This window comes from Macrotis lagotis, chromosome 1 (assembly GCF_037893015.1).
Source record: "Macrotis lagotis isolate mMagLag1 chromosome 1, bilby.v1.9.chrom.fasta, whole genome shotgun sequence".
Classification (NCBI taxonomy): domain Eukaryota; kingdom Metazoa; phylum Chordata; class Mammalia; order Peramelemorphia; family Peramelidae; genus Macrotis; species Macrotis lagotis.
Window position 1 is genome coordinate 160468142 of NC_133658.1, and position 23056 is coordinate 160491197.

General features: G+C 35.9%; 1 protein-coding gene across 1 annotated transcript in view; it reads left to right on the forward strand.

The window, feature by feature from the left end:
- FBLN7 (fibulin 7) overlaps positions 1-10288 on the forward strand; it is a 75337-nt gene extending 65049 nt beyond the window's left edge. Inside the window, exons 6-8 of the mRNA XM_074209281.1 lie at positions 511-648; positions 5312-5450; positions 8939-10288. Coding sequence (XP_074065382.1) covers positions 511-648; positions 5312-5450; positions 8939-9311 — 650 coding nt within the window. The 3' untranslated portion in view covers positions 9312-10288. The remainder of the gene's footprint in view (positions 1-510; positions 649-5311; positions 5451-8938) is intronic.
- Positions 10289-23056: the final 12768 nt, after the last annotated feature.

The following is a 23056-nucleotide window of genomic DNA, read 5'->3' on the forward strand; positions in this document are numbered from 1 at the left end:
TCTCTTTACCCTACAACCTTATATATCTACTGTCCCTTGAACTTCTGAGAAAAAACATCACTGGAATCTCTTAACATCTCCTTGTGAAAAGTTAGTTCAGCCTCCAATGAAGTATTCCTATGCTTCAAGGGTCCCTACAACCCAGAGTGGGCTTTCCCTGAGGATTTAATATCAGCATTCAAGGGCATTTGAAGGTCAAGTTTTCTTTATTGATTTTATGTCATGGTCCCTTTAGTAATCTGGGAAAGACTGGAGATTCTTTCTTAGAATAACATTTTTTTAAATGCACAAAATAAAATGCATAGAATTTGAAAAAATCAATTATATTGAGTTATAGTTTTCAAAATAAAAAAAACAAGTTCACAACCCCCAGGTTAAAGGCTTTTATACCAGGCAGAAATAGCAATAGTTGTATGGTGACCAACAAGTAGCCCAGGCCATTACAACTTGTATTGTCACAGACTCATGGATATGGATTGTGGGGGCTGGGGGATAATTTTTTCTCCACAGATGTGAACGAGTGTGAGGTTTATAAGCTGGAGGGGGCCAACCAGCTCTGCATGCACAACTGCATTAATACCCCTGGATCTTTTCGCTGCTCTTGCCCAAGTGGCTATAGGACTCTTGAGGATGGAAAAAGCTGTGAAGGTGAGTTAGATGCTTCTGATTAAAAAGCTTGTGGGTTTAGAGTGGAAGGAAAGATTGCAGAGAGGATAGGAAGACCCTGACTTGTATCATTCTAATATTTCAGTTTTCTAAACCCTGAGATAAAGGGTAGAGGCAAGGAGGGGGAAAAGCAATGGAATAGAAATGATTAGTCTCACAGGTATACCTTTCAAATATTCCAGTCTACATAGTTGTTTCATGAAAGTTTTAAAAAATAATTAGTATAAAAGATTCTCAAGCATATAACCGTTTTCAAAGTTGTAACTGCCCTACAAAGTTAATCCCTGACTCAGAAGGGAGAGGTTTGAAAACTTCCAGCAAAGGGAGGGTATAAAGTGAGGAATATGAGTAGATATCATTGTGCTGGAGAAAATCCCATAATTAATAATAATAATAATAATAATAATAATAATAATAATAATAATATACTTCATGGTTGGCTATTTTAGGGAGGGGAGGGATGTGACTCTTCTTCCCATTCAGATTGTTCTTCACAAACCTATTTTGAGAGTCCTGGCCCTACTCTGGATACCATTATCCCAGAGGACAGTAGAGATGATATCATAATCTTAAGGGTTAAAAAGGGGAACTGAAAGGGACTATTACTTTATTGATATCACTTTGCCTCATTGGTCCTAAGTTTCTTGATCCCTATGAAATGAAGTTTTTGGACTAATATCCTCCTTGTCCCTTTCACAATGAGAAATGGGAGAGGATTAATGATAAACTCTGCACAGCCCTCTTTGTATTGCAGAACTATTCAGGGAAATGGGTTTATTGTCTTCTTAGGAAGACTGGACATTAGGAATGGGAGAAGAATTTGTGATAAGTAGAAACCAAAAGGCTAAGATATAACTTCAATGACATTCACTTGTCATCTTTATTGCTGGTGAAATTTGAGGTCAAGAATTTAAGGGTTTTTTTTCCTAATATCTCAAAATTTATTTAAAAAATTTTAAATGGTGGCTGAGAAAAGACAATTAATATTGTTAATTTGTGAGTGATATATGGTACTTTAGGGATAGGAAGAAATGTTTCTTCATTATTCTGATGAATATCGAATACTAGTAACACTAAATGGTAATGATGATATTAATGCACATTTGTATTATGAAGTTAATACTTGGGTCCTACAGTATATCTTCTGAGCACAGTTTTGCCAGCAGAAGCAATGTGGCATAATAGGAAAAGAACTGGTTCATCAGCTCTACAGATGACAAACCTGAGAGTGAGATCTAACACACCATTTGACGGAGCCAGGATCCAATCTTGACCAGCTCTAGTAAGATGAAGTTCAGTAGAGATAAATGTGAAGTCTTGTACTTGAGTACAAATGATCACTTTCACAAGCATAAAATGGGGGAGGCAAGAATAGATAATAGTTCCATATGAGTCTTTTAATGGACTACAAAACCTATATGAATCGGTGGTATAATGTGGTAGCCCCTAAACTCCAAAATTCAAAGTTAATGTGATCTGAGACTGCATTAAGAAAAGCAGTTTCCAGAAATTGAGGAGATACCTCTAATATACTCCATCTTGGTCAGTTCTAATCTGTAGTTCTTTGTTCAGATCTGGGAACCATGGTTTAAGAAAGATAATGATAAAAAGGAGGATAACTAAAATGGTGAGAATAAGTTGAAGAATGTTGAGGCATATGGAGAAAAGAAAACTCAGGACGGACATGACAGCTGTGTTCAGATTTTGAAGAGCCATTATGTATATAATGGATTAGATTTTTCTGTTTGGCCCAAGAGGGAAGAACCAGGAACAATAATAGGTGGAAGTTAAACAAATAGGCAAATTTTAGCTTGATATGAAGAAAAGTTTCCTAATAATTTGAGCTGTTCAAAATGAACTTCCCTCTGATCAAGGTCTTAAAGTATTGGTTTTACACTATATAGTCACTTGTTTTTTTGGTTAGAGGATTGTTGAGGGCCAGCTCCCATGAGGCGAATGCAGGTGTTTTCTGATGACGAAGGTCACCAGAGATAAGCATGTATTCTTGCTCATTATATGGATTGGTTGACTCACCAATGAACTTTGACCTAAATATCTGCAGAGCTAGAACTGTATGGGAAACTTTTGATAAGGAAGTCCTCAGACTTCAAAGGATAAATATCATAAATTTAACCAGGGAAGTCATGCAGATGGATTCCGTCTGACTTGTCATGTCTGAGATAAGTTTTGTTATAAGATTTTGGGTATTCAACAATAAAGTCAAGAGATGGTTTTCACGACATTAAGTGTTAGTGACTTTCATGACATCTTTTGTTGCCTCTCCTCAAATGTTCAGGCACACACTAGAGTAATCACAGGTGAAAGAGGATTCCTTTTGTGTCAGTTGGGCTAGACTATGATTACTTAAGTCCCTTCTGACTCTTAAATTCTATGATTCTGAGCTTTGAGTAAGAGGACCTGAGTTCAAACCCTATCTTTATCACTTAATACCTGTATTACCTTGAGCAAGTAACTTTAATGACTATTTCTGTACCTGTAAAATGACTAGTTCTAAGGTCTTTAAGTCTACAGTCTTCAGTTTGGAAAGATCTATTGTAAGTTTGACCATGTAAGTATATCTTGTATACCCAAAAGTATTGTAATCATCAACAGCGATGCCTAAAAAGTAGAAAACACATTCCCTGTGTCCTTGGGATTTTACAAACCAACCTATTTGATTAAATGTACATATATGAAATGATTGTCTACTATAGCACATAATGAAGGTACAGATATCAAGAGCAAAATTTCCAGTATTGTTGTAGAATATGTCATAGTGTTTTGGAAAGAGAACTAGGCTAATAGCAAGGATATGTGAATTTGACTACCAGATTTGTCCATAAGTTTACAATGTACCCTCAGGAAAGATAGTTTAATTCCTTAAACTTGTTTCCTAAAATATAGAATGAAGAGGTTAAAGAGATGGAAGGAGAAAAATATGAAATATTGACCTTCTATCATAAACCTTGTTCTCCATGCTTTGTCACCAAATATCTGTGTGACTTTGAGTGAGTGACTTCATCTAGAGAATGCATATTGTTGGAGAAAAGATCAAAGAGTATCCCAGACAACATTTGATGCAAAATGATAGAGGTCTCCTGTAAAATCTATGTATAAAGAAAGAGGTTTTAACCAAATTAAAGTCTGAAAAATATTGGGGAGTAAAATGGATAATTTTGATTACAGGAAATTAAAAATGTTTTGATCAAATAAAACAAAACAACCAAAAATAGCAGGAAAAAAGAAAAACCAGGAAAACTGGGGAAAAAACTCTCATTTTCTCTGATGAAGGTCCTATTTCTCAACTATATAGAGAAATGAAGCAGATTTATAAAAATAAGTGCCAATCCCCAATTGATAAATGACTGAAGAAATAAAACAGGCAGTTTTTAGAAGAAGAAATCAAAGTTAACAATAGTCTTATGGAAAAATACTTTAAAACACTATTAGAGAAATGCAAATTAAAACAATTCTGAAGTACCATCTCACACTTATCAGATTGACTAACATGACAGAAAAGGGAAATGACAAATGCTGACGGGGATATGGAAAAATAGGTACATTGGTTCTTGTCTTTCATTATCAGAGAGAAACAAAATGACATTATCATATTAGAGACAAGTTACCATGTGTCTAATTATGACTCATCAGACCAATATGAACTCTGAATGTTCTACCACAGATCAAGCACAAATAGTCCATGTGAACACTTGTGGTGGATTCTCTAAATATGTGCATCTCAATAGTTACATTAATACATTGTTGATGGAATTGTGAATTGATCCTGTTATTCTATAGAAAATTTGGAACTATCCCTGAAGGGTTATAAAAGTGTGCAAGCCTTTTGATACAGCAATATCACTACTGGGTCTATATCCCAAAGATAGAAAAAGGCCTATTTGAATAAAAATTTTCATAGCAGTTCTTTTTGTAGTGGCAAAGAATTGGAAATTGAGGAATTGCCCATTAATTGGGGATTGCTCAAAAAGTTATGGTACGTGATGTGATAGAATTCTATTGTGCTATTAAAAAAATGACAAAAGGGATGGTTTCAGAAAAACCTGAAAAGATTTATATGAACTGATGCAAAGTAAAGTGAGCAGAATCAAGGGACTATTACATAGTAACATAAATATTGTAAGGATGATCAATTGTGAAAGATCTCAACAATACAATGAAATGAGACAATTTCTAAAGACTCATGATGAAAAATGTTAAATACCTCTAGATAGCAAACTCATGAAGTCTGAGTGCAGATTTATTTTTCTTGCTTTTTTTAGCAATATGATTAATATGGAAATGTTTTTTATGACTTCACATGTATGACTGATATAATATAGCTTGGATGGGGGAGGGACTGAAAGGAGAAAATTAATTTGGAATTCAAATTTTTAAAAAATTAATATTAAAATATGGTATAATTATAAAAGAAAAGAAAAGCTATAGATCTGGGAGAACTGGAAGCAAGTACAATCTTTTATATCCTCTGGCCTATTTAATTCCATTAAGCCTGAGAGGATAAGAAATTCTCATGGATTTTGTCTAATACTGAAGAGAATTCTTGATTCTTTCTCTCTCTCTCTCTCTCTCTCTCTCTCTCTCTCTCTCTCTCTCTTTTATTTTGCTTTTCCCCTATGTGTAATAGATATTGATGAATGTGCAGATTCCCAGGATACATGTCCCCGGGGGACTACATGTATTAACACAGGTGGAAGTTTTCAATGTGTCAATCCAGAATGTCCAAAGACCAGTGGTAATGTGAGCTATGTGAAAACATCCTCATTGTAAGTAAAGTTAAAAATGTCTTCATTATAGGGTTACTTTAGCCCATAGGGCTCAAAGGTCTTTTTTTACTGACCTTCAGTGGAACTCAAGGGAGTCTAATAGGAAAAAAAATTGAAGGGCAGGGAAACAAGACAACTAGAATTTTGTTCCATTTCTACTATTGGCAAAAAAGTGTGAACTGGAGAAAGTCACTTATCTTCCCTAAGTAGCCAATATTCCCAAATATAAAATGAGATTAATAGTTCTTAGCCAATAGATTCTTGTGAGAATCAGTAAGCACATTTTGGATATTATAGTTGTATTATATTGAGGATTTAGTAGTGTACCAAAGAATAACTTAGTGTCATCTCTCAAAGACTCCTTTATAGGGAGAAAAGGTACATAAATGTACTTATGTATATATGTGTATTTTAGGGTCATAAATTTTATAGTTATATTATTTATTATATAATCTATTATAGCTATATTATTTAAGATTCAAAAGAATAAATATTAGTATTACTGAATCTAAAGTCAGAAGCATCCAAAACATAGTCATTATATTATGTCAGATAATTTCTAAAGTCCCTTCCAGCTCTAAAATTCTTGCATATCTAAACCAAAGGATAAAAAAGATCTCCGAAGTCAATGGCTACCACAAAACTTATGCCTTCACCCTAGGAAAAAACCAGAACCCCTCTCAGGACAAAAAGGTTTCAAATTGTGTATACAACTCAACTCATTGGTTTAACAGTTTTCTGCCATCCTAAATTATATAGATTTAAAGCGTAAAGAAAGGAATGAAATTGATTGCAGTAGAGGCTCTAGAAATGGCAGTTGTCAGCAGGTTTGAGGATTGGGATAGGGAATTAACAGAAACAGCTAAAAATCTGGGATCATTTAATATTAGGGTAAATAGTTGTATACACCCAAACAGCATCCTAAAGAATCCTTAAGTCACAGTATACTATAGTAATTGTTGTTCTCAATAATAACCTTGAGTCATAATGAAAATGTAAAATTGAGATTTACCAATCAATTCAAACTCAACTAATATTTCCTAGGTTTCTACTATTGTGACAAGCACTGTGAAGGGGGAGGGGGGACAAACATCAGACAATCAATCAGAATTTATTAACTGGAAACCTATGCCAGAAACTGGAAATATGAAGATGAATTAGGGTATACATCCTGACGACAAGTAGTTCAATTAGGTAAGAGGGATAAGACATGAACACAAATAAGCAGGCTATAAATTTGAGTATGAGAAGGCCAAAATAATGTGAAGTTGAAGGGAGGAGAGAACATTTCCATCTGGTAAAATTGGTGAAGGATATTTTGAGAAGAAAATAGAATATGACCTGGGCCTTGATGGAGGGAAAGAATTTTAATGGGTGAATATGGGAGACAGACAATAAGGAAGAGTACACTCCAGGCAAGAGGGATTCTATGAGCAAAGAAACAAAGTCAGAGAAGAATGGAGTTGGAACATTGGGTAGAAGAGTACATAATATGGTTTGGCTGAGACATGGGATAGACTAAAGGAGGTACAAGGTAAGGTTGGAAAGCTTGATTTTACAGAGCATTACAAAAAGTGGGGATTTAATAGATGAGTGAGTGAAAGATGGAATTAGATTATGGGGGTTCTGGTTAAGGATTCTCTGTTTTATTTATTAACCAATAGGAGCTAATGAAAAGTTTTGAATGGGAAACCAACAGTGATATAGTTGAACTTGAAGAAGGTCTTGGAGTGGGGAAAGACAAAGCAGAAAAACTAGCAAGTGTCATAATAAAATGACATAATACTAGCAAGAAGACTATTGTTACTAAACAAAAATATCATCTGTTTAATAAAAATTAACACATTGGGGCAGTTAGGTGGCACAGTAAACAGAGCATCGGCTCTGGAGTCAGGAGGACCTGAGTTCAAATGCAGTGTCAGACAGTTAGCAATTACCTAGCTGTGTGACTATGGGCAAGTCACTTAACCCCATTGATTTGCAAAAACCAAAAAAAAAAAAGGTTTTTAAAAATAAAAATAAATATCAACACATTTAAGTTAGATTTTAATCCAAAATGATTGAAATAAAAAAGTATTGGTACTTAAAGGATTAAAATTCAGTTATATGAAAAATACTCTGATACTATAGGTTCTCTTCATAAAATAGAGACCCTTTGAAGGGAAAATATTCAAGGACTTTGAGGACCTATGATTTTATTGAAGCAAGCATTCTCTCCACTGAGGTAGATTGCAATCCATCTAAACTTACAGTCACAGAAAAGTAACCTTGGAGGCCAGGCATAGCTGGTTAAAGTCCTTTTTCTGAAAAATATTTGTTATGTGTCCCTATATAAGTCCTTTAATGATTTAGATATTTCTCCCAGACTATAACTTTCAGAGATGGTGCCAACTTGCCCTAATAGAGGACTTTACTTCATCTGAGAATCCTCCAAGCCAATGAAATCACAGGTCCAGTTCCTATCTCTAGACATATTTAGGTGGTTCAGTGGATTGTGTTGCTGGCCCTGAAATTAAGAAGACCTGAGTTCAAATCCTGCTTGAAATACTTACTAGCTCTTTGATACTGGGCAAGTCACTCACCCACAATCTGCCTCAGTTTCCTCAACCATAAAATGGAAATAATAATAATAGTATCTACCTTCCAGAGCTGTTCTGAGAATAAAATGACATAATATTTTTAAGGTATTTCATAGACTTTAGAGCTCTCTATAAATACTTACTCCTCTTAGTTATATAAGGCTCAAAAAGTTTTAGTAACTCATCTGTGGTCACATATTTAGTATCAGAGGTAAAATTTCACCCTAGGTCTTTTTTGACTTTAAATCCAGTGTTCTACAACACTAACATGTTACAAGTGTATATAGGTATACTGAAAAAACCCCCACTAAGTATAGTATATATTTATATTTTATATAAACTATATTTTGTAGGAAAGTGTGTTATAAGCAAAAGTATGTAGGGCACCAAAATTCCAGATGATATCTGATAAATTCTGTATTTGATAAGATAGCGGTGGAACAGGAAACCAAAAGAAATCTTCACTCCACTAATTTTTTAAGTAAATTGTGTTCAATTCATTCTTATATAGGTGTGTGGAAAAATGTCATAGATAGCCATTCTTTTTTTTTTTAGATTTTTGCAAGGCAAATGGGGTTAAGTGACTTGCCCAAGGCCACACAGCTAGGTAATTATTAAGTGTCTGAGACCGGATTTGAACCCAGGTACTCCTGACTCCAAGGCCGGTGCTTTATCCACTACACCACCTAGCCACCCTGAGATAGCCATTCTTGAATGGCTTGAATAATCATTCTTTTGAATAAGGGGTTGGAAAACTGACAAATTGGGACAAAAAGTGTATTGTGTTTTGTGTGTGTGTAGGGGTGGGATGGAGTAATCATACTTTCAGAATCTATCCCAATGTATATGTTGATGAAAAATAATACCTGCCCTGGATCTTAAAACTTCATTGTAACCTTTGTTTCCCAGCCAATGTGAACGCAATCCCTGCCCTATGGATAGCAGATCTTGTCACCATGCTCCCAAGACCATCTCCTTTCACTATCTTGCACTGCCTTCCAGCTTGAAGACACCAATCACACTCTTCCGCATGGCTACAGCTTCAGCCCCTGGGAGGCCAGGACCCGACAGCTTGCGCTTTGGAATTGTAGGAGGCAACAGCCGAGGGCATTTTGTAATGCAGCGCTCTGATCGACAGACTGGGGAACTGATCCTTGTCCAGAGCCTGAAAGGGCCACAGACATTAGAGGTGGACGTTGACATGTCAGAGTATCTGGATCGCACCTTCCAGGCTAATCATGTGTCTAAAATCACGGTTTTTGTGTCACCCTATGGCTTCTAAGAGGGTTCTGTGGGATGGTCACAAGCGCCAATAGCTCGGGATTGTTTCTCTTCATCAAAGATAACAGCTCTGGGAACTGGTCCTAAAGACCTTTTCCCCTTCTTAACCAAACTCATACTTTAGCAGTGGAGACTTTTTGGTCACTGTAATGTCGCTGTTCCACATGATGGTGCTGAAGTGTCATCAAGACACTGACACCCTTTAATGGTTTCTGCCTTAATGTTCTTTTAGTAGATTATGCACTAACCTTCTCAAGTCTGCCTCAGGAGATGAAGAGCTTTTTTAAACACTGTGGGAATAAGCAAAATATACTTTTCTGATGACCTTCAAATATTTCCTTTAATAGAATAAAATCCTATAATAGAGTGCTTGCTAACTTGTGACTTTAGTCATATTGCAGGCTATTTCTTCCATTAGCAGTGGAATAAATAATGTCTCTCCTCCCCCAATGCAAAGAAATTTTAACATGGTTCTACCTTTGTCCCCCAAACCAAGTGTAATGGAGTTCCACTGTAGATAAAACAGCACAATAAACAAAGAAGCTGAGGATGATCTAGAATCTTGCTTATATTTCTTTGAACCAAGAAGACTAAATAATATATCTAAAATAGCTATAAGAAATCTTATATACCAGAGGCAAACACTTCCTGAGAAGCAGAGCCATATAACCCCATTTTATAGTTGAAGAAACTGTTTCTGCTTTTTTGGCTTTTGCTTCTGACTTTGGCCCATAAAACAACATTGAGATGCATTAATATAGCCCTCATCTTATTGGACTAACTCAAAGAAACCCATGGAAATGGGAAAGAATGCAAGCAAGCAACACTAATGCTTTGGTGAGTTCTTTATTTTCATGCTATAATCCTACTATGAAAGTCTACCTATATGGAAGATTAAGAAGCCCTACATCTTGCCATAGATTTAAGGAAAAAATGTTCCATTTACTATTTCTCCCCCCACCCCCAATGGTTGCCTTTCAACCACAGGTAAGTCAAAAGATGATGTTTTATAGATGATTAAAGAAATGAAATACTAGGAAGAGCAAGCTGAGAATATTTGTGTATCCAAGAGATTTGTTTAACTTCATTACTGAAATTTCATAGCATATATTTTTTAAAAAAAAACTTTTACAAGTTTGTCTTTAATGTATTTTGCTTAAATTTTATCTGGCACTGAATGAGGCAGAGTAGATAATCAAAATCAGGAACACATAGATTCTAATGCTACTTTTAATACATACTTGATATATGACCCAGTCCTCTAAGGACCTTTCTAAAAATTGCAGAAAAGGTGATGACTTACATTGGTAGAGGCAGTTTCCTTAACTTACAGCAGTGAAATCATGACCTTAACTGCTGTTCCTGCGTATCTGAAACTGGAGGCAATTCTATTAATGACAATTAAAAAATATTGGTAAGGGTGTGAGTCCTGGAGATAAAACATCTTCATTTGCCACATTATATTGGAATTTAAATGAGACTGACCCACTCATGAAATGACTTTAAAAGATATATTCTCCTCCCACAAGATTTTGTTTGAAAAATGAAGCTTCCAGACATCACTGACTAATAGGTCTTCTCTCACAGACCTGCTTCTCAGAATTCCCCATTTAATCAGACTTGTTTGATGCTTCAATAAATTATTTTGTGTTTTTCACATTAGATAAATTAGGAATTAGAGAGAAGATATAAAAAGGCTGCTTCCAATAAAGTATGTCTTCCTTTGTCGGTACTAAAGGCAATATTTTTATCCCAATGATACATGAGATAGTTAAAATAATGAAAAGTCATCCATATAATGGAATTACCCATTTAGATCTATCAAAGTCTTTAGTGGAAGGAAGGGTTCATGTGACCAGTAAGGATTGTGTAGGATGAACTATCCTAATAAAATATTGAACAAGAATTTCTGAATGCTTTTCTCTTTCAGGAAAATATCAATAGCTTAGGTGATTTCTAGCATTGCTCCTTATAGTAGGACTCCTTTATTTTTATATTTATGTCACTGGTGGCCTTCTACAATTCCCTTTTCTACCATTAATGGAGAGACTTTGATAACACTGGACTTGTCTGAGTGAAGTTTTGAGTTAGGCATTGTTTTATCTTTGCCTGCTTTCCTACTTATGATACCTTTGTCATTCATTCATTCAACAAACATTTATTGAATTGCCATTTATCTGTGCTCTCCTGCTTATCTCTGACAATTGGGGTATCAGTTGTAGTATAGCTTTTGACTCTCTTCCCCTCAGAAGCACTCCAATCTGATAAATCTTCCCCCAATAAATACCTCTTTGGTATACTATTGGTTTGTACTAGATGAATAATTGAAGGTCACATAAACCATGCATATTAATAGATGCTGATATTATCCTTCTTGAGGAACATATTTGAATTTTAATAGATTTTTCTATACAGAGTGGTTTTAGCTCAGTAGAGAATTAAATGATAGGCAGAGATATTTGGAAGACATAGAAGAGATATTTGGGGCCAGACTGCCTTTTTTAACACATCATAAATAATTCCACATAGACAAGGACTGATTTTGCTTAGATAGAAGCCAATTTTTCTTGATCTCCACATTCTTTAAGCTACCCATTAATGCCCATTCTTTACAAGACATCCTTCTTTTTCTCCCAGAGTCACAGCAACTATATCGAGGGAGTAATGGGTATTCTGCTACCTAGCAGGCAATCCATACCTCTCTCCAAACTCTTCAGTATGCAATGTTCAGAAAGGATTTGGGGTGGAGTAGACACTATTCCATCCTGTGGTTATAGGGATTTCAATGTTGCCTCACTTTTGTTTGGTGCTGAGCACTCAATGTTATTGAAAGCCTGAAGAGGCCATGAACTCGGTTCTTTGAAATTCAAACCACTCATCTGTCAACCAAAAGAAAGAGCTGTATGAGTGTTCCAAGGGGGAACTATAAAACTTCATGGGGGAAAAAATTGTATAGATCATCTTGGGAATGATCAGGAAGGTTTTTCTACCCAAATAAAATAAAAACCCAAATTACTTTATCTTATTTGAATGGTGAATATGATCAGACAAGCTTAGGAATTTAGATAAATCCTTTCCCAAGTGATGAGACTGCCACACATTTAGCCAGAAGAAGCAATTCTGAAACAGAAAATTCCAATGAATATGATGACCCAAAAAGTGTCAGATCATGGGACAACAGATTTCGAGGTGAATGGGTTAAATGTAATGTCTCCTCTTACCATTCCCTACTTTCAACTTTAATTTTTTTCCTTTCTACTATTCAATACTATAATACTGTTCATCAAAGACCATTTCTTGAGAACATTTAAAATTCACCACAAAGATGATTTATTTAATTCAGATAAAAAGTTTTATCATCTGTATTTATTCCACACAACCATAGGGATAAATATTTTCTGTTTTTATTGATGAGAGTTGTAGACTTTTTATGAGGGACACACTAAACAATTTCATTTTTAAAGAAAGTTCGATAATGGTTCATTAATTCTGGCATATATCAATCTGTTAAACAGATTTCAGAGGATCTATTAACTTGAATAAGAAAAACAATTACAATTTTATTTTCACTAACTTCTAAGGGAAAGTTAGCATTTCCTTTATTAAAAAAGGGGTCCATAGGCTTCACCAGAATGCCAAAGCAGTCCATTACACACCAAAAAGACTATGAATCTCTGTCCAAAGGACTGCTATATCCAGCCCTCAATAGGAGAACAGGAATACCTCCACAGACAAATACTACATATGATCTCAATATTTCAACCTTCTCTCCTCATTTAAGAAGAAAATATTTTAACAGGATATTGTCTGATTTGGTTTTTTTATATTTTTCCTCTTTTGCTTATTTTTGGCTTCTCTTGAAGATGTAAAATGATATTGAATGGAAAAAGGACAGGAAGCATGAGAGGTCTGTACAATGTACAAACTGGAAAATTGACTAGAGTAATGAAAACTGAACTGAGCTCTTGAAGCCTTTTCTTTTTCTTTTGAAATAAAAAAAATACTTTAAAAAGAACCTCACAACCAAATAAATTTCTTTGTGAAAATTAAGAGGATATATACTACATGAGCTACAAAATCTCTTCCAACTTAAAATCCTATGATCTAAGATCAAAATAATATTAAATCATTGTAATAAACTTGTTGGGTTCAGGAAAGAAATTTGAGGAAGGACTACAAAGAATATTATTTTGTAGATTAGCTATGAAGAGGTTGTTGCTGACAAACTGCTGCTTCTCTTTCTTGTAAGACTGGAAGGCAATATTAGAAATGGCTGTTATCTTGGCTCTGTATTTTAGAATTTATTGTTATGTTCCTGTTGATGACTGTATGCAATAAATAATAAGCCATCTGTATGGCAGACCCAAATTTTTTTAAGGTCTCATAATCTAAAGTATGCAGCTATAACCCTACCTAATTGGTTTAGTAGTAGCATACTTCAGAGAGATAGTCACTTAATCACACTATCAATTTGTCTCCTTGTTGCCAATTGTTTACCCCATGTAGGACACAGACTAGTAATGAAGACTTGGGGAAATGGAATAATGTATTCAGTGCCGTCAGTTCTCACCACCAGCAAAAATGTAATTCAAATGAATTAAAACTCTGAGAAACCATCCCAGAAAACTATGAGACTAATTTTGGGAAGACTTCCATAGGAGGGGGAAGGAAGCAGAGGGGGGTAGGCCAAGAAGAAACTTACCTGAAGTGTGTCCATGGTAGGGGAAGAAATATAATCTGGGAGTTTCTTGTTTTAATTAATTATTCTTGCTAAGAAGGAATTAAGCTCAGTTGTTTTCTGCACTTCAAGAAAGTGTAAGTAATTTAGGTGGTTTCTAAATTGTAGTACTCTAGAACCAAACTCTAGTTGTCCTATCACCATCTTCTGCAATTAGATACATTCTGCTTGATTTTTGAGAGGGTGATCATTCATCTATGTTTCTGTATATTAAACTGCCAAACTCCAATATGCATGTATAATTTTCACAAGTTATTTGAATAAATGAGAGGATTTTGATTCAATGAAATAAAAATTAATTTACATTTGATCTCCTTTTGAGGTTTATTAATGAAGGCACTTGTCCATAAAGGATGAACAATTCAACAAATATTCATTAAGCAAATTATATACATATACAGTATTTTAATCATAGGAAATACAAAGATATAAAGGAAAAGTCCATGGTTTTGAGTTTACATTCTATTTGAAAATAAAGTTAACAACATATATATAGATAAGAATGAGAGAGATGAAGACAAAGGACAACTAAGACACAGTGAACTAGGAATATTTGAGGGAAAAGAGAGCACCTATAAGTGGGAGGGAAGGTATACATGAAATGATGTCTGAGAGATAAGGAATCTGAGAGGTGGTGATGAGAAAAGACACCATTCTGGGCAAGGAGGGATGGTCTGGGCAAATTCACTAATGTAGGAAAAAGAATGAAGAATGACAGGTAGTCTAGTTTGACTGAAATGTAAAGGGCATAAAAAGGGGATGATATTAGAAATGACTATTAAGATAGATTGGCCCAAATTATGTTTTAAATGGCAGGAAGAGCTTTGTAGATTGTACCGTAGGCAAATAAAAACCACTGAAAGTTTGTGTTTAAATTTTTGACTAAGGGGCAGCTAGGTGGCACAGTGGATAGGGCACCAGCCCTGGAGTCAGGAGTACCTGAGTTCAAATCTGGCCTCAGACACTTAATAATTACCTAATTCTATGTCCTTGGGCAAGCCACTTAACACCATCTGCCTTGCAAAAAAACCTTTTGACTCAACAAAAGTTGAGTTTTTAGCATTGTTTTAACAAAAGAAAAGATGCTAGAAGTAAGAAGAAAAATTAGGAGTCCAAAAAAATATGGGAGGTAAACTAAAGAAGTGACAAAGGCCTAAATTAGTGTGGTGGCCATGTGAGTGGATATAGGCAAGAGACAATTCAAATATAGAACTGACATAACTTAGCAGATGATTGACTCTTCCTTTTTCCCTGTGCCACCCCTTCCAAAGATGATTCTGTGGTTTGGAACTTGGGTGACTAAGAGGGTGGTAGTGCCATCAGCAGATAGGGAAGCTTGTAGAATCATGGAAAAATAGGTTGGGGAGAAAATGTTGAATTAAGTTTTGGACAGACTAAGACTGATGGTGTAAATATTCAGATAAGGATGAACAACAGACAGCTGCATATGTAGCGGTGATATTTAGGAGAGATATTAAGGCTGGACACACACATATATGAATCTTCTGTGTAAAGAGGATGATTAAAAGCATGTGAATAGATGAATCATTAAGGAAGGGAATATAAAGAATAAATATAGAATATTGTCTTTGGGGGTAATAAACTTAGGTCATGAGAAAAGGAACACAAAAGATTAAGAAATAACAGTTAACTAGGAAGATACTAGGAGAAGATATTGATATGGAAAACAAATGATGAAAATTATCTAAATAGTTATTGTTCAGTCATTTTTCAGGCATATCTGATTCTTCAGGACCCTATTTGAAGTTTTTGTGGCAAAGATCTTAGAATCATTTGCCATTCCCTTCTTCAACTCATTTTACAGATAAGGAAACTAAGGTAAACAGGGTTAGGTTACTTGCCCAGGGTCACACATGAGTCATATGAGTCTTCCTGACTTCAAGCCTCTCACTCTATCCACTGTGCCACCTGGCTACTCCCAATCTAGGTTAAAGAAGGAAGTTGAGAGTGTCAAAGCACAAGAATGATCAAAGAATGAGTTAAGATTAGGTAGCATGAATTTTTAGTGGAACTGGTTGACATAGTCTCTTGACTTCTTCCAGGAGTGATCAATAGTTTAGGAGGAGGAGAAGAGAAGGGGAAATATGGTTGATGGAAGTGATTCAAAGTTGAGGAAGTTAGAACAAGAGCTCAAAGAATCTGGGATAAAGGGAGGTCACAGGTGAACAAGTTAACCATATGCTCAAAACTAAGGAGAAAAGTAAATACAGGGTGGCGTGATGGGATGTAAAAACTAGAGAGAATAGAAAATCAAGTTTCAAAATTCAAAATTTTGAACCTGAACAATTTTAGGTGATGATGGAGTCTAAGGTGTGATGATGTTTATGGATATATAAAAGACCTTGTATTTTAAATGGTTGATGGTATCACTATTCCAGAATAATTTCATTCTTTTTTTTTTTTGTTTTTTTTTGCAAGGCAATTGGGGTTAAGTGGCTTGCCCAAGGCCACACAGCTAGGTAATTGTTAAGTGTCTGAGACCGGATTTGAACCCAGGTACTCCTGACTCCAAGGCCGGTGCCTTATCCACTATGCCACCTAGCCACCCCCTCATTCTTTTTTTTTTAATGGTAATTAGATTTCTGGAAGGGAAAGTGTCTTAGTGGATAATGCTGATCTCAGACTCAGAAAAATGTAGCTTCAAATTCTGCTATGGACATGTACTGTTAGCTTCTCAGCATAGTCCCTTTTTTAAAGCATGGGAAAGGAAGAATTTATATGTATATATGCATATATATATATAAGTTTATATGTATGTATGTATAGATATCTTAGTGATGATAATGATGAAGATGATAAATAAAAAAGAAATGATGATTACCTTATTAGTGACCATCATAGAAGCAAAGCAATATCAGAATCCAAATAATCATACTGAATTTGTCTAATTAAATACAATTTATGGGGAACTATCCATCAAAACATCTGAATTCCTATTCTTTGATGTTGTCTTTCCAAATGGACAGCTTGAGTAAATTATCATGTCTATTTATGAGCACTATTCCACAATCCAGAAAGGATTAACAATGTTTCATAAGCATGTCCATGAATCATCTCAAGAAACATGTGATAAGTTCCATAGGAAGGAACACTCATCTTTGCTGGGTTAGAGCAGATCCCATGACTCTCAGATCCATGAGAAGCCCAGTGGCATTTGTGTTTGATTGCCTGTATTTTGGATATTGATATTCACACAATGTGAATTGTCAGTTCAAAGAGATTCTTCCATTGGAGGCACTACATTTTACTTCTGCTCCTCTCTCCTTAGAGATTGGAAATCAATTCCAAGCAATCTTAACTTATCCCTTTTTATTTTATTTTATTTTATTTATTTTTAATTTACATTTTTATTCATTTACACATTACTAAAATAGTCTTGTTGTAAGAGTGAACATAATCTACCCTCCCCTGACCAGAATAAGAAAAAACTCACAAGAAATAAACTGAAAGAAAAAAAAAGTGCTTCAGTCTGTGTTCAGATACCATCAGCTCTGTCTCTGGGGTGGATTGCATTATTTATCATAAGTTCATCAGAGAAGTTACTTCCATATTTTTTCCCACAGTTGCTATTGCTGATTGTAATTCCCTTCATTCATTCCTCCCCACTCCCATTTATTCTATTTTCTCTTTTCTTTCATTCTGTCCCCTCTTAAAAAGTATGCTATGGGGCAGCCTAGTGGAGCAGCAGACAGAGCACTGGCTCTAGGACCAGGAGGCCCAAAACCCATATCCCACCCCAGACACCCAGCAAACCACCCAGCCTTGTGGTCCCAAGTAGGCCACCCAGCAACACTACTTTGCAAAAAACAAAAAAGGGTGTGTTTTATCTTACTACTCACTCCTAAAATCTACCCTCTCTATCACCAATACTCTCCCCTCTCTTCCCTTACACCCCACTCTGTCCCCTTTCTCCCATCCCCTTTCTCTCCTTTTTCCTCTGGAGTAAAAGATTTCTATATCCATTAAGTGTGTATGTTATTTCCTCTCTGATCCATTTCTGATGAGAGTGAAAGCTCACTCATTTCCCCTTCACTTTCCTCCCTTCCACTCTATTGCAAATTTTTTTCTTGATTCTTTTATGTGAAATATCTTAATCCATTCTACCTCTCCTTTCCCTTTTTCCCAGTACATTCCCTTTTCACCCATTGACTTCATCATTATAATATAGTACCTTCATATTCAGCTCCTTTCTGTGTCTTTTCTAAATATTCTCCTTCTAGCTGCTCTAATAAATGAGAAGGTTCATATAAGTTATCAGTTTCATCTTCCCATGCAGGAATACATGCAGTTCAACATCATTAAATGCTTCAAAATTTGCGCTTCCCGTCCACCCTCTCTATGCTTCACCTGAGTCCTGTACTTGGAGTTCAAATTTTCTATTCATCTCTGGTTGTTTCAACAGGAACATTTGAAATTCCCCTATTTCATTGAATGTTCATCTTTTCCCTTGGAAGAGCATGTTCAGTTTTTTGTGTAGTTGATTCTCAGTTGGATTCCAAGCTTTTCTGCCTTTTGGAATATTATATTCCAAGCTCTATGAGTCCTTTATGTGGATGTTGCTAAATCTTGTGTAATCCTGATTGTAGCTCCACAATATTTGAATTGTTTCTTTCTGGTTGCTTGTAATATTTTCTCTTTGACTTAGGAGTTCTGGAATTTGGCTATAATGTTCCTATTTTTTTTTAAAATTTTTTCAGAAGGCGATCAGTGTATTCTCTCAATTTCTATTTTACCCTCTGCTTCTAGGATAGCAGGGCAATTTTCCCATAGAAATTCTTTAAAAATGAAGTCAAGGATCTTTTCCTGATCATGACTTTCAAGAAGTCTGATAATTTTAAAATTGTCTTTCTGGATCTGTTTTCCAGGTCAGTTATTTTTCCAATGTGAGAATTCACATTTTCTTTTGGTTTTTCATTCTTTTGGTATTGTTTTGTTTCTTGATTTCTCCCAAAGTCATCTCAGTTTTCCTTAACTCCATTCTACATTTAAGGAGTTGTTTTCTTCAGTTGTTTTTCTTTTCCTTTGCCATCTGGCCAATTCTGTATATATATATACATATACATATACATATACATATACATATACATATACATATACATATACATATACATATACATATACATATACATATACATATACATATACATTATATGTAATTTCTTTTCCAATAATATACAATAGTAGTTTCTTCCTCATTTTTTGGTAAGGTTTTGAATTTTCTGCATTTTCTCCACACACACCCCCAGGAAGGCATTCTGATAATCTTTACATTGTTTCCATGCTGATTTTTCTCTTTTATCTGATAGTTCTGGAATTTGGCCACAACATTCCTTGTTGTTTTCATTTTAGGATCTTTTTCTGGAGGGGATCAATGTGTTCTTTCAATAACTACTTTGCCCTCTGGTTCCATGATATCAGGGCAATTTTCCATCACCAGATCCTGTAATATTAAGTCCAGGCTTTTTTTTTCTTTAAAATGAGTTTCCAATTGGTTCTGGGTCTATATCTCCTTGGCCCAATATTGTACATGAATTTTATTGCATTGTGATCTGAGAAAGATGTATTCACTATTTCTGCCTTTCTGCAGTTGATCGTTAGGTTTTTATGTCCTAGTACATGGTCAATTTTTGTATAAGTTCCATGTACTACAGAGAAAAAGGTATATTCCTTTCTACCCCCATTCACTTTCCTCCACAAGTCTACCATATCTAGTTTTTCTAACAATCCATTTACCTCCTTAACTTCTTTCTTGTTTATTTTATGATTTGATTTATCTAGATCTGAGAGTGGGAAGTTGAGGTCTCCCACTAGTAGAGTTTTGTTGTGTATGTCTTCCTGTAGTTCTTTCAGCTTCTCCTCTAAGAATTTGGATGCTATCCTATTGGGTGCATATATATTCAGTATTGAAATAACTTTATTGTCTATGGTACCTTTTAGGAGGATAAAGTTTCCTTCCTTATCTCTTTTAACGCTATCTATTTTTGCAGCTACTTGTCTGAGATAAGAATTGCCACCCCTGCTTTTTTTACTTCAGCTGAAGTAAAATATATTTTGCTCCAACTTTTTACCTTTACTCTATATGTATCTCTCTGCTTCAGATTAGTTTCTTGTAAGCAGTATATTGTAGGATTCTGGTTTTTAATCCACTTTGCTATTCACTTATGTTTTAAAGGGGAGTTCATCCCATTCACATTCAAAGTTATGATTACTAAGTCTTTATTGCCCTCCATGCTATCTTCCCTCTGTTTGTATTTATCCCCTTCCCCCCTTTATCCATATTCCCCAGTATTTTGTTTCTGAATACCACCCCCTTCTGTGTGTTTGCCCTCCTATATCACCCCTCCCCTTTCTTTCCCCTTTCCTTTTTTCCCTTCCCTTCCTTTTGTTAGTTCCCCTTTTTCTGCCACCCTCTCACTTTCTCTGTTCCTCCCTCCACTTTTCCTCTTTTAATACTTGAAAGGTTAGATGTTTTTTAAGTTAACTGAGTAGGTGTCTAAGTTGACTTTAAGCCAAGCCTGATGAGAAGAAGATTCAAATGTTTCTCATCTCCTTCTTTCTTCCCCTCTATTAGCATAGGTGTTTTTTAGCTCTTAGTGTAATAAGCTTTACTCCCATTCAATCCCCTCCCTCCTCCCATCTCCTTCCTGTCCCCCTTTTTAAGGAGATAGTGTTTTTAAAATCATTCTATCTGAATCATAGCAAATTCTGAGTATCCGTCACTTCTAGCTAAGTACATTCTAATAGTGTTAAAATTCTTGAGAGTTATTAGAGTCTTTCTCCCAAGTGGGGTTAAAACCAGTTACATCCCATTGGATAGCAGTCTCATGGATAGATCATGAATGTCCATCACTTCTGGCTAGGTATATTCTCTCTGTTAGAGTTACAATTCTCAGGATTTATGAGAATCTTTTTCTCCATGCTGGGATATAGCCAGTTTCAACTTATTGGATAGCAGTTTTTTTTTCTTTTACTGCCCCTCCCCTCCTTTTTTTTAACCTTTTCATGTATCTCTTGAACCTCCTGTTTGATGTCCAAATTTTCTATTTAGCTCTGGTCTTTTCATCAGGAATTTTTGGAATTCTTCCATTTTGTTAAATGTCCATTGTTTTCCCTGGAAGAGAAGGTTCAGCTTTGCAGGGATAGGAGATTCTTGGCTGCATTCCAAGCTCCCTTGCTCTTTGAAATATCTCATTTCAGGCCCTTTGATCCCTCAATGTTGCTGCAACCAGGTCCTGCACGTGATCCTTACTGTGGCTCCTTGATATTTAAATTGTTTCTTTCTGGCTGCTTGCAGGATTTTCTCTTTTATCTGATAGTTCTGGAATTTGGCCACAACATTCCTTGTTGTTTTCATTTTAGGATCTTTTTTCTGGAGGGGATCAATGTGTTCTTTCAATAACTACTTTGCCCTCTGGTTCCATGATATCAGGGCAATTTTCCATCACCAGATCCTGTAATATTAAGTCCAGGCTTTTTTTTTTCTCTTCAATGTTTTCAGGATGTCCAGTAATTCTCAAGTTGTCCCTCCTTGACCTATTCTCGAGGTCAGTGGTTTTGCTGATGAGGTATTTTACATTTTCTTTTATTTTTTCTATTTTTTGATTTTGTTTGACAGGCTCTTGCTGTCTCATGAAGTCATTAGTTTCTGCAGACTCCATTCTTTTTTTTAGGGAGGAGTTTTCTTCATTAACCTTTTGCAACTCCTTTTCTAATTGGTCAGTTCTACTTTTGAAAGAGCTTTCCATTTGACCAATTGAGATTTTGAGAGAATTATTTTCTTTTTGCATTTGCCCAATTGAGGATCTGAGAGATTTATTCTCACTTTTTATTTGTCCAATTGTATTTTCTAAGGATTTGTTTTTTTGTTGCAAGGTATTAATTCTCTCCCAAATTTTCCAGTTGATTTTTTAAACTCCTTCCTTATTTCTTCAAGGAAGTCCTTCTGTGCTGGAGACCAGATCATATTCTCCTCAGAGGTTCTATGTCTCTCTGAGTTAGGGTCTATTCCTTCCAAAAATGTTTCTATGGATCCACCTTGCCGCTGACCCTTCTTCATTTTGCTAAGACCTTGAGTTGGGGAGGGTCTGGTTCACAGGTGTTTGGTGTTGGGTTCGCTAGAGGCTTTACTCACTGAGTGCAATTTCTCTGGATGGCCAGTAGGAAGTGCTAGTTGCTTTCTCTGGAGTGTCTGTGACCTTGATTGAGGCCTTCTCCCTTAGCCTGAAGGGAGCAATTGAAGTTATTGAATCCTTTTGCCTTCAATCAGTGGTGGGCTTTACCTTGGGGTGAGGTCATTCCTCTCCCTATTGTCAGCTGGGCTGGTTCTTCTGCTCAAACACCACAAGTAGTCTGTAATTGTTTGTTCTGGGAAGAGGCCTCAGATGCAATGGAGGCATGGACTCAGAGTTCCTCTGATCAGAGGAGCCCAGGGATGGTGTCTGCAGCTCTCCTGCACCAGAACTCTACCCCCAGCTCCAGAGGGTCAGCACCAACACTAGTGCCTCTGTTCCCTAGTTGACTCAAGCCCCCGTGGTCTAGACCCCCCCCCCTCCCGCTGATCCAGCAGGACCCTCTCTGAGACTCTTAGGATCCCCAGCTCCAATTCAGCCACTAACAGCTGATCAGCCAGCCCTCTGCGCAGGGACTTACCCACTGGGACTAGCCCAAAACAAATCCTGAGGTAGATGTGCTTTCTCCTGGATTTTCTTTCTGGGTTTTGTGGGTCAGATTTCTGTTAAGAGGTTTGTTTCATATGATACATGGGGAAAGATCAGGAGACTTTACAACTGTGCCTGTCTTCTCTCCGCCATCTTGGCCAGAAATTCCCCATTTTGTTTTTTTGTGTATGTGTGTGTATTTTGTTTTGTTTTGTTTTTCTTCCTCTGGTTGGGGATAATACAGTCCATAATGTGTCAAATACCATTGTCCTAGCTCTCTGTACTGCCAAGAAGGGCTGCTTCCATAAAGGTTGTTCAACTCACAATGTT